Here is a 13005-nt window from a genome sequence, read left to right as displayed (position 1 = left end):
TAAGATTTGCTCACTCTATGGCTCTCCAGAATCGTGTTCTTCCGATTTGAAGTTATTAAAACTCGGGTTTCCACCTGCCTGCCCTGGAGCCAGAGAATCGACAGGAAGAGGAGGACCCAAGCACACGGATTTGACGTGGATCCAGATGCAGTTCTGCCGCGGGGAGAGCAGCTTGTCCACCCACATCTTCCATAATCACCATCTTCACTTGAGAGTGTGTTTGCTCTGGCATACAAGGACTCTGAATTTAAATCTTTGCTTGTTTGCATCGCTGTAAAATGCAGAACTTCTACAAAGCTGATGCGCATCCCCACCCTCTACCACCAAAACACAAACAAACCCTTTCTTTTTTTTTTTTTTTTTTTTTTTTTTCTTTTTTTTTTTTCCCCTTTATTTTATTTTATTTTTTTAAAGTTGTAGATTTACAATTTTTTGTGCTTTGGTTTCAATTATACAATGATCAGATACCCATCCCTCCACCAGTGCCCGTTTTCCACCACCATGGATAATATCCCTCCCACCCCCATCCCCCCATCCCCCCGTCTCTGTGGCAGGGCAATCCCCTGTGTTCTCTCTCTCCTTTTGGGTGTTGTGGTCTGCAAAAGAGGCATTGAGTGGCAAACATGTTCAGTCCATAGTCTACTTTCGACATGCATCTCCCCTCCTGGGAGGATCCTCCAAACATCCTTTATTTGGTGCTCCCTTCTCTATCTGAATAGCCCTTTCCTCTAGGATACCCGGCTGGCCTCTAAGTTATGGAGTAATCCTCCTGGTGCTGATCTCAGCTATTCTTGGGTATTAATCTCATACTTTGTTACTTTATATCCCCCAGATGAATGCAATCTTTCTATGTCTATCCCTCTCTTTCTGACTCATTTCGCTTAGCATGATACTTTCCATATTGTACCACTTGTATGTAAAGTTCATGACTTCATCTTTTCTAAGAGCTACATAGTACTCCATTGTGTAGATGTACCAAAGTCAAACCCTTTCTTAACTACAGAGCTATCTTTCATGAATTGGCTGGATCAAATATTGAGAGAAGGATTGCCCCCGTGGAAAAACTTAAAATGCAGAGAGATATGTTTTGCGCTGTCTAGGAAGGAGAGTTCAGGGGCAAACTCCTCTGTGTGCAGTGGAGCTTTGCAGAGGCTCGGTTGGAAATCAGGGTAGCAAGTGCCTGATGGCAGGAGCTGTAGACACAGAGGCAACCGTCAGCTTCTTCCCGCTGTTAGAGCGCCAAGAAACCGGTCTGTAGTGTGTCCATCCGCGGGTGAGGGAGCCTTGGAAGTTATGAGGTCAGCAGCTTGGTGGTGGTGCAAGCTCTGTTGGTCTTTTATTTGAGCTCCTTAAAAGATGAATGGAATGAGGGCTTTTCGAGATTTGGGATAGTCCTTGAACATCCTGATATAGAACCTGAAAACAGGAAAAGAATTCATCTGAGTATAACCATTATAAACCAAAAGCCATGGTTTGCTGCCTAAAACCAGGTCACGAACCCCCCTCCCCCACAGGAACTCAGGCTTACCGGCCTCATCCACCCCCCACCCCCACCCCCAATCCGGCTCTTGTAAATGGAGAAACTTCTGAAAATTAAAAAAACAAATGAAAGGCAACCCCAGAGAACATGGAAGCTGCACCCATTACGAGCTCAACTAGTGCTACTGAGTAGACAAAACAGTCATTTGTTGCATATTTTAAAAATGTAATGGATAAAATTGACCATGGGTAATTACAGTGGTTAAAATGGTCAGTTTGTGCTTTTTTTTTTGGTTGGGGGGGTCACACCTGGCGATGCACAGGGGTTACTCCTGGCTCTGCACTCAGGAATTACTCTTGGCGGTGCTCAGGGGATCATATATGGGATGCTGAGAATCGAACCTGGGTTGGCCGCGTGTAAGGCAAACGCCCTACCTGCTGTGCTATCATTCCAGCCCTGGTTTGTGCATTTTTAAATGTGATGTGAGAAAAACAACAATTTGAAAATGTAATCAACAAAAATCACTAGATGGTTTCAACCATGAGATCCAGCATATCAAAGGACATGGGGCAGGTTAACCCTAGAGAACTGGGGATTCTTTCAGAAAACTACCCCTTCAGGAGGACTGGAAATGTCACTTTGTATTATAGGTTGATTTGTGTTCCTCCAAAAGTCCCTGCTGAAGTCGGAATTCCCAGGATGGAGAATATGGAAATACGGTAATTATAGATGCAATTTACAAAGGTGGGGTCAAAAACAAGTGTTGGTGCTAAGCCAGGACTTAGGGATGAGCCTCTGGATGCTGCTGTCCTGCAAGCAGGAAGGAGAACCGAGGCCCCATTTCTCACTAAGTGGGCAAGCTGAAAACTTGTGTGTCCAATGACCTGGAGGATACAGCATGCTCTCATACACCCACCTAGTCATACGTTGTCTTGGCAGTACAAGGCAGCAGTTTCCCCCTCTCCTACATTTTCTTAATCTGGATTGACCTTCAAGTATCAGTATGAGCCTTCTCTTTGCCCTCTGTGTAACCAACCACAAGAATGTGAGGGACGGAATCTGTAGAACCTATGTGTCCAATTCCCTATCTTCCTCTGACGTTTTAACATAGCTTTGACAACATAGCTTTGACAAGACAATGTCTACTCTGATGTTCCTTTGACAAATGCTCATCCTATAACTGTTTGTACTGGCCTTAATGAGTCTTTCTCTGTGATGAAGTTATTAGGATGTCACTGTCCACTGTCACTGTCCTCCCGTTGTTCATCGATTTGCTCAAGCGGGCCCAGTAACATCTCCATTGGAGACTTTGTTGTTACTGTGTTTAGCATATCGAATACGTCACGGGGAGCTCGCCAGGTTTTACCGTGCGGGCGAGATACTCTCGGTAGCTTGCCGGGCTCTCCGAGAGGGGTGGAGGAATCAAACTCGGGTCGGCCATGTTGGCTGCGTGCAAGGCAAATGCCCTACCGCTGTGCTATCACTCCAGCCCATTAGGATGTAACTGGTACTGCCTCGAGCCAGAATGAGCCTTGTCCCTCCGTGCTCTTTACATTCCTCTTGCGTGTCTTATCTCCATGCCTCCGACCGAAAGAATATTCACGCAACACACAAGTTTCAACCCACCTTTTCTTAGGAGAAGGAGGGAGGGGCAGGTTGACTGGAAAGGTAGACAGCCGGGTGGGGTGACTGGAAGCCACAGAGCACCCCAGTTACTGGTCACCCCAGATTGTTTCCATCGAAGGCTTTCTTATTTACCAGAATAGAGGAATTGGAAACTCAGCAGTTATAATTGTCTGACTCCAAAATTCAATCACAGCCTTCACTTCTTCCAGTCAGTCTCAAAGTCACATTATACCTGCTTAGAGTGCAATGCAAGTTTACACTGTGATTCTTTCCCTCCAGGGTACTTCAGTTGACTCCTTAGACCCCACAACCCCATTCCAAAGGAACATAAGAGAGGTTAAGGCCAGGAAAGCTTTTGGCTAGACCAATAGGAAAGGTTCCCTGCAGTTTCAGGCATTCCCCTGTTGGAGGGAAATCCTGAAACTGCCCCCCACTAATCCCACTTTCCTAGGAAGTCAGCTATGAGTGTGGGGTTGGGGGAAGCAGAGAAAACCCAAATCAGCCCTGGTGTTACACAGATTCAGAACTATCCTCCTAGGATCCTAGGGCGCCCTGATCACCTGAATGTCCAGAATTAGTAGTGGAACAGAGCAGACTCTAGGGGCCAGGGCTAGTGCTGTCCCTAGTGGCTGAGTATCCTGCTTGTCCCTCAGTTTTGACAGGGAAGCTTTCAATAGCAACTGCCCAGGATGCCACCCAATGGACACACTTGGGAATGTAGGCAGGGACTAAACTGAAGCATAGAATGAATGCTGTTCTCCAACCCCTTTCCTCCTCCAGGCTACTCACGTCAGCCAGCAATCATTTCCTGGTGCCCTGTTGAGAGGCACAGAGCCTGGGCCCATTAACTCTTGTAGACACAGGTGCTTCAGGTGGAGAAGTCTTCTTCAAGAAAGTGGCAGGGAGCTCCCTACCTCATCTGGGGCACTCTGTCTACGTGAGTTTATTTTTGTTTGGAGAGTGGGGAGTGGGGGGTTGTGACTCCAGCTATTTTCCATTGTCCAGCTAAATTCCAACTCCAGTGCAAGCCCAGTAACTTAGAATTTGCACATCTGGGTGTCTATATCAACCTGATTTGACAAAAAGAGAGGTCTTAGGTTTCTAACTCCAACCCTCAGCGCTAAAAATATGTTTGGAGCAGAAATAATGCCGATACTCCACCTTGACTTGAACATTTACCTATGGTGGTGAAAAGCTCTCATCCCGAGGAAACAAAGGGAGAAAAATGCAAAGGCAAATGCTGGGGGCGACCAGCTGGCCAGGGCGAAGCCAATCCATTCCACAATCTCACCAAGGAAATTGGCTCCGGAAATGTATGTGAACAGGCCTCCTGCGTGCAGAAGAATCAGAAAGTCAATCCTCTGGCTGGATCACTGTGACAGCCAAACCCTCCCTCCACCGAATTCCAGAATGGGAAAGGGCAGCTCCACGGAATGTGGATCTGGAGCTGGAGCATCCAGGGCCGTTGGAGGAATGGTCTTCAGGAGTGGGGGAAACAGAGCCACGGGGGAAACGGAGCCACAGGGGAAACGGAGCCAAAGCAACCTGTTTCCGTATGAACGTGCTGGGGGGAGGAGGAGGGATCGCAACCAGGTGTGTCGGGCTCCTGCCCCATCCCTCAGGTTAACTGGACCAATTGCTCTGGACAGGACGGGGTGAATGCAGGGCTAACGTTTTATTCTCTCAAAGTGGCTCTCATCACCTCCCGCCCCTTCTCTGGACAACACCACTTCTGGGAAACTCATTCCCTTTTCCCAACAAAGAAAAAAAAAAAAAGCACTGCACAAGCCTCAGCTGATGTGAAAGCAAATCCGATTCTCCTCTAGCATTTGCCCCCTGACCTCTGCAACGTGATCCCCTCAGCTCATATTTAAACTCAGGAATCTGCAGAGTCTGTACCCCGCAGGAGGCTCTTGGGGTCAAGCTCTGTTGATTTTTAAGGTTTAGTCAACCAAACACATGCTTCTGAAATAATATCAGAATTCTATCAAGAGGTAAATCCCTTTCTAATAATAGTAAAATAGAGATACACTGAAAATTCTGGGCCCTACATGAAATTGAGAAAGTTTCACCCAAAATCATTTTTCTTTTCATAGTTATATAAGGATTGTTTTTGTCTTTAGATCATTCTAACGACTCTTAATAGTTGGAAACTAGCTTTGTTGGCCTAGCTTTTGAGAGTTTTCTTCACTCTCCTTTGACTAGTTTCTAGTAGAAACAAAAAAAATAAAATTCCTTGAAAATTATATTCCTTGAAAATGACATGGCTTTAGTGGTTCATGATTGGTGATTCCCCAGACACAGAGAGAAACCACTGGCCTATTTATTACAAAGGGCCTATGAATTATCTATGAAAGTAACAAGATGTCACTCAACCTATGATGCATTTTTTCTTCTTTGATGTAGCTAATGCTAGGATGCTAGTAACATTCTGTATTCTAGAATTCATATCCCTGTAGGACTGTCCTCCTGTTGTTCATCGATTTGCTCAAGCGGGCACCAGTAATGTCTCCATTGTGAGACTTGTGGTTACTGTTTTTGGCATATCAAATATGCCTCAGGGAACTTTCCAGGCCCTGCTGTGTGGGTGGGATACTCTCTGTAGCTTGCAGGGCTTTCTGAGAGGGACTGAGGAATCGAATCCAGGTCAGCCGCATGCAAGGCAAATGCCCTACCTCTTGTGCTATCGCTCCAGCCCTCATAGTAGCTTTTATTATTTTCTTAGTCAATGAATATTAATCTTCACTAACACCAAATCATTATGTAAGAACTTTGCGTGTCATTTACATGGGTTCTACTTACTTGAAGAGGAGGAGAGCTTAAGCAAGCAGTCAACAAAAAAATACTGAAGAGTTATTTGGACATACTTACTCCTGCCTGCCTTTATTTGTGATCCCCACATTCCGGTTTCTTATGAAACAATAGATTTCAGATTTTCTGTGTTTTATCTCTTAAAAATGCACTTATGTTTGTATGATCTCTATCCTAATTTCTGATTGAAGTCTGTGATTATCTCACTTCCTAGAACTAAGTGGCAGCCTATGTCCACCCTAAACCTCACTACTTTTGCTTTGGGAGTTTAGATCTTGAGCTTGTACACCTCTCCTAGATCTCTGGAATCTGATTCCAGAGAGAAAAATGAGTTGAAACTGGGATCGGATGTAGAGTAGAGGTCAAGGGAAAATTGGGAGAATTGTATCATTTGGATCCCACTCCACCTTCTTGTGTTGTTCAATGGGATTCACAACACTGGATCCCAAGGAGGAACAGAACCCTTTGGGAAGAAGAGACATTACCTTGCGGGATCTGATAGGTGATTTCTCCAGGCTTCCTGAGCTGCCGCAGTATAAGGTCACTATGAATATTGATTCCCATTCCCAAAAAAAATAAGAAGACACCTTGGAAAAGAAGAGGAAAGGGGGGAGAATTAAAACATGTAACTAATGTTGGTGCTTTTCATCAAGGTAAGCAAGGTAAGTTTTTTTTTCTTTCTAAAAATGAAGGGAAGGGCATTTAACTTCTTAGGAATGGTACTGAGTAATAGCATTAAAGTGGCAGTGGAGGCAGACAATTAGGTACGAAGCCAAGTTTCGGTGGAGGGACTGGACTGTTTCATTGACCAAAAGGCTAAAAGTACATGAGTCAGTGATGGGGGTTGAAGATGAGTGAGTGGTGAAATGGGGGGGGGGGGGGGTAGAGGGAGGAGGCATTACTGTCCAGTAGTTAAGTAAATAAGTGGATGGGTGGATGGATGAACGGTGGATGGATGGGGCAAGCTTCTGACTCATTCACAAACACTCAAGCTGTGGTTGACAAACTCAATGGCCAGCCACAATTCCAACCCTCTTTCCCTTCTCCTTTCAAGCTGAAAGGTGTCCAGGTGACTCAGTTCTGCCAAGTGGATGTGCAGGAAAGTCCTCCAGGTATATTTGCACAATCTCTTTTCTTTTCTGAAGGGACAGGCAGCAATGCCTCCCCTTCCTCATTCCTTTTTCATCACCAGAGATAACGCCTTGAGCTAACAGTCACTGCCTCGCAACCATGAAGTGACTCTCCCAGGAGCTAGAGGCGAGCTCACAAAGAAAAAAGGAGAAGGAAAAGAGAAAGAACGTGGATCGGAGTGGCACTGACCAACAACTAAAGGAACACGAAGCTGCCCACCGTCCCTTCGACATCCTTGTTACTCAGTAAATTGACATTCTCAGTAAAGTGGTGACTGGGTTTTCGTAACTGCCTGCAGGTCTCATGCCTTACTGATATGCCTTTCTCGTGATGGTGCCAGCAGAAGACAGGAGAATTTGATACTTGGGGAGCTGGTTTCTGTCTCTTCCAGTTCACACAAACATCCTCCCTCTCACTGATTCAGAAGAGACCCTGCTCTGAAAAGAGAAATCACATTAGGAAGGCAACATCCTGCCTCTCCATGGGAGTTACCACAGCCCAAGGATATTGTTCCATAAGGATATCCAACAGCATGGCAGCACTGAGAAGGATGAGAAAGGAGAGGCCGATAAAATCTCAAGGCCGAACTAAGCTGCCACAACGAAGGAAGACAAAAATGATCATCTGTACTTTCAATGCACATACGCTAGCATCAGATGCATCCATCGAGGACCTGATGGTACAAGCGCGAAAGATCAAGTATGACATCATTGGTCTGACCAAGACAAGAAGGCACCAATCTCATCATGCTGTTTTCGACACTGTAGAAGAATTGATCCTCAGAACATGCGATAAAGCAGGTGTCGGAGGCGTCGGTGTCCTTGTCAACACAAACTTGGCCACGAACATTGATTCATTCGAATGCCAAACAACCTGAATCGGATGTTTACATTTGAATAGATGTGGCTCAGTGCCAGCAGTTTCTATCTTCATTGTCTACGCACCAACATCTAGTTATGATGAAGGAGAAATTGAGAAGTTCTACATGGAGCTGGAGAAGTTCTATAAAGAAGACCACACCTTCTACAAGATCATTGTGGGTGATTTTAATGCCAAGATAGGACCGAGAAGATCAGCTGAAGAACTTCACATCAGGACCCATGGCCTAGAATGGAATGAACAGGGTGAGAGACTGTCTGAGTTCATCATGTCGATCAAGACCATCCATGGTAACTCACAGTTCCAGAAAGCTGAATCTAAACATTGGACATGGGAGTCTCCTGGTGGACGATTCCACAACCAAATAGACCACATCATATTCAATCGACGGTTTTGCCTGACCGATGTCGCTGTTGTCCCAAAATTCCAAAGGGGATAGGACCACCATCTCCTCCATGCAAAATTCTACTTCACAGAGCGGGGAGAAAGGGCTGCAAAGTTCAAAAAGAGAACTCCCAGAACAACCACCAACTGGGAACTCTTTGGCACTATTGCGGCAACATGGGAAGATGCCATTGTTGACAACATTGACGAGGAATACGATCGACTGGTTCAGCACCTCCATGATTGTGCGAGGAATGCCAAGAGAGAGATAACCACAAAAAAAAACACCTGTCTTCAAAAACTCCCGAGCTTATTCGCCAACGTAGTTTGGCGCAAGCCTCAGGCAACCGCAAGCAAACATCCAAGCTCTCAAAGCAGTGCAGAGATGCGATCAAGGAAGACCTCAAAGAAAGAAGAGCAGAAATGCTGGTAGATGCGACAGAAGCCAGGAAAAGTATTCATAACGCTCGCCTGTCCTTCGCCAACTACAAGACCAAGATGACTGCCCTCCGACGTTCTGATGGATCTATCACATACTCCAGAATGGCAATGGAGAAGATTATTCATGACTTCTACTCAAATCTCTTCGATAGCTATGTCCACTTGCCAACATACCAATTTCCACAGGATGGATATGTCGTTCCCAATGTTCTCCCTTCCGAAATCCGACACACCATTTCATCAGTAAAGAAACGAACAGCACCCGGCCCAGACAATACATCACCTGAACACCTGAAGAACCTGCCGTCAGTACTTATCAATACACTGGCTCAGCAATTCACATGCTACCTGTCTGAATGCAAGCTTCTGTCCCAATGGAAAACCAGCAGGACTGTACTACTGTTCAAGAAGGGCAACATCCATGACATTAGCAACTATCGCCCGATCTGCCTATTGTCTGTCATCTACAAGTTGTTCACTCGAGTCATCCTGAATAGGATTGTCAGAACACTAGATGAAGGACAACCATGTGAGCAAGCTGGGTTCTGCAAAGGATTCAGTACCATCGACCACATCCACACGATAACCAAGCTCATTTAGGTTTCTCAGGAGTTCAAGATGCCGCTCTGTCTAACGTTCATTGATTTAAAGAAGGCCTTTGATTCTGTTGAGACGGAAGCAGTCATTGAAGCCCTAGCCATCAGGGCATTCAAGCTCAATACATCAAGATCCTCTGTGAGCTGTATTTCGGATTCACTACCAGGATCTCACCATTCTACAAAGAAGTAATCATCGATGTCAAGAGAGTGGTTCAGCAGGGTGATACCATTTCACCGAAACTCTTCAGTGCCACCCTCGAGAACATCATGAAACGACTGGAATGGGAAGGAATGAGAGTGAAGATAGATGGTCGGCAACTACACCACTTCAGCTTTGCTGATGACATTGTTTTAATAACACCAAACATCAGCCAAGCAGCACAAATGCTGGCCAACTTTGACTGTGAGTGTGGAAAGGTCGGTCTACAGCTGAATCTTACGAAGACAATGTTTATGAGAAACAGCCTCGTTCCTGACGCCCTATTTGCTCTCAACGGAACGACCATCTCCGAATGCAACAGCTATGTGTACCTAGGTCGAGAAGTCAACATGATGAATGACCTGGCACCCAAGCTGTGCAGGAGGAAGAGAGCGGCTTGGAACGCCTTCAAAAGCGTCGAAGAAATAGCTAAGAGGACGAAGAACCTCCGGCTCCGGGCACATCTCTTTGATTCCACTGTTCTTCCTGCATTAACATATGCCTCAGAGACCTGGGCCCTACGCAAACAGGATGAGAATGCTATTTGGGTCTCTCAAAGAGGAATTGAAAGAGCTATGCTTGGAAGATCACGTTTCACTCAAATGAGAGAAAGAATCCGGAGTTCTGACCTCCGTCGACGATCAAGAATCAGGGACGCTGTCTCGTTTGCCAGGGCGTCAAAAATCAGATGGGCTGGTCATGTAATGAGATTTAAAGACGACCACTGGACTAGAGCTGTTATGGACTAGATTCCACGGGAGGTCAAAAGACTGCGTGGCCGCCCACCAACCAGATGGTCAGACTTCTTCATCAAGATCATGAATGATCGGTTTGAGGCTCCTCATGTTCCTAGAGCTAACAGACGCCATTGGGCTACACTAGCACGGGACAGGGACAAATGGAGACGTTACTGGGGCCTGCTCAAGCAAATCGATGATTAACGGGAACTCAAGTGATCAAGTGATCAAGGATACCCCACCTCAACTCTCAACCAAGTGCCTTTGCTCTGATCAAAACATGAGGCAAAAAACATGGAGCACGGAGATCTGAGAGACAGCTTGCCACCACCTTGCTCTCTCCATTAGGAACAGTGGTTGGCAATCTTGTCTAGTTGGAAGCTCAATGGCTTGGAAGAAGGGGTTCTAGAGGGAATATCTGTGGTAGTGGGCAGGGAAAGGAGACTGTAAAGCAGGTAAAGATGATGACAGGTGGACTGGACGTTAGCATGCCTGGGATGAGTCACCTCACCTTTCTCAGCCTCTATTCCTTCATTTGTAAGACTTCGATTCTAACAGCACTTATCTCACAAGGACAGTGTCAGACTCCAACCAACGAACGTTTACTGCGGGCATGCTCTGTATTCGGCACTGTCAGGGGCACCAACAGGGCAGTAGTGAGGACCAGTCCAGGGGCCACCCCCATGGAGCTTACATTTTAGTGTTGAACTCAGAAATGAATGAAAGAAGCAAAGTTTCTAAAGACACAGGTGATCATTTGGATCCAGAAAAGTCCAAGGAGGACAATGATCCACAGAGGCACTGGAGGAGGTTAGGGAAAGACTAGGTGGTTAGGGAAAGCTGTTGTGAAGATCTGATATTTGTCCTGTAATAGGAATCGAGAGGGTGCATAGGTCTGAGGGAGAGCCATCAAGTGGAGGGATTTGAAGGTAAGGGGGCCCTGACATCAGGATAACTTCCTCTTCTCTAAGAAGGGTGGGGTGTGGGAGGGGAGGCTGGTGCCACTAAGCTCTGATAAGTGGAAAAAGTCAGGGGATGAGGATAACAACATAGAAAAAATACATCTAGTATTAGGAACTTGAAGGTGCCATCTTATTTCAACTCTCTACCTTCCATTCTAATATACTGACTTCTTGGAAAGATCAAAGTGTCCCTTTAGAATGCCCTGCCACAGAGGTGGGGTGAGATGGGGGAGGGGAGGTGGGAGGGATGCTGGGAGCATTGGAAGTGGGGAATGGGCACCGGTGGAGGGATGGGTACTCAACCATTGTATAACTGAAACCCAAGCACGAAAATTTGTAAGGTCAACAACTTTACCACATAGAGTTTCACTAATAAAAAGTTTAAAAAAAATTATTCTAACCATGTTGACTGCGTGCAAGGCAGCGATAGCACAGCATCAGGGCATTTGCCTTGCATGCAGCCACCCCGGCCAAGCCGGGTTCGGTTCCTTCGCCCCTCTCGGAGAGCCTGGCAAGCTACCGAGAGTATCTCACTCGCACGGCAAAGCCTGGAAAGCTACCCGTGATGTATTCAATATGCCAAACACAATAACAAGTCTTACAATGGAGATGTTACTGGGCCTGATCGAGCAAATCTATGAACAACGGGAGAATAGTCTAACCATAAATTAACAGATGTAGGATTCATATCTCTATGGGGCCAGTTCTGGAAAGTAGATGCAAACAGAGCTGGTTGAAAAGTGAAAGATTAAACTTAATTTGTTTTATTTTAATTAAATTATGTTACATTGGATAATGGGGAAAAAAAACATTTATCCAGACTCTTATGCTCTGGCTTATTACTTGAGCAAATAAAAGTTATTAGACTGAAAAAACAAAAACAACAACAAAAAAGTGTCCCTTTAATGTCCTTTTCTAGACAAACTGCTTACTTCTAGTTGGTGGCATTTTGTATCTGTGAGTGCCTGGAGCAATAGGACAGTGTGTCAGGAGTTTGCCTTGTACAGCCAACCCAGGTTGATTCCTCCATCCCTCTCGGAGAGCTGGCAAGCTACCGAGAGTATCCCGCCCACACAGCAGAGCCTGGCAAGCTCCCCCTGGTGTATTCGATATGCCAAAAACAGTAACAAGTCTCAGAGGAGACGTTACTGGGCCTGCTCGAGCAAATGGATGAACAACGGGAAGACAGTACTACAGTGCTACAGTGCCTGTGTGTTTGCACATGTGTGCCCGTGTGTGTGCATGCATCTGCGTGTGTGTTTTGTGTGGCATGAGCTGTGAGCCAGCAGAGATCTTTCTTCAGTTTTTTTACTTCCAGTCTACAGGGAAATTTCTGCATATTTTGATTTTGATTTTGATTTTTTGATTTTGGGGTCACACCCAGCGATGCACAGGGGTTACTCCTGACTCTGCACTCAGAAATTACTCCTGGAAGTGCTCGGAGGAACCATATGGGATGCTGGGAATCGAACCCAGATCAGCTGCGTGCAAGGCAAATGCCCTACCCGCTGTGCTATCGCTCCAGCCCCAACTCTCTGCATATTTTTAAAACTCGATCCAATATCTCCTTTTCTAATAAAGAACACGCATTTTCTTCCTATCTGACTTTTACCAAAAATAGCATCTGAGTTGCACACAAGGTGCTGCCATCTACGTCATGCTAGGGCACTAGCATATGCCACATGAGCGTATCAAGGTCCTCTGTACGGTCTGTATGTTTTGTTTGTTATGATCCAGAATGCACATGTCATCCTTC

General features: G+C 45.8%; 1 protein-coding gene across 1 annotated transcript in view; it reads right to left on the bottom strand.

Annotated features, from left to right (window-relative positions):
• Nucleotides 1-1283: 1283 nt before the first annotated feature.
• Nucleotides 1284-13005, bottom strand: part of SRD5A2 (steroid 5 alpha-reductase 2) — a 28619-nt gene continuing 16897 nt past the window's right edge. Inside the window, exons 3-5 of the mRNA XM_056128574.1 lie at nucleotides 6403-6504; nucleotides 4286-4436; nucleotides 1284-1416 (exon numbers count right to left, since the gene is read on the bottom strand). Of these exons, the coding sequence (XP_055984549.1) occupies nucleotides 1350-1416; nucleotides 4286-4436; nucleotides 6403-6504 (320 nt within the window). The 3' untranslated portion in view covers nucleotides 1284-1349. The remainder of the gene's footprint in view (nucleotides 1417-4285; nucleotides 4437-6402; nucleotides 6505-13005) is intronic.

The sequence above is a fragment of the Sorex fumeus genome, unplaced genomic scaffold, assembly GCF_029834395.1.
Source record: "Sorex fumeus unplaced genomic scaffold, SorFum_2.1 ptg000006l, whole genome shotgun sequence".
NCBI lineage: Eukaryota > Metazoa > Chordata > Mammalia > Eulipotyphla > Soricidae > Sorex > Sorex fumeus.
Note: the sequence above shows the minus strand (reverse complement) of the source record. Positions and strands in the feature narration are given on the sequence as shown.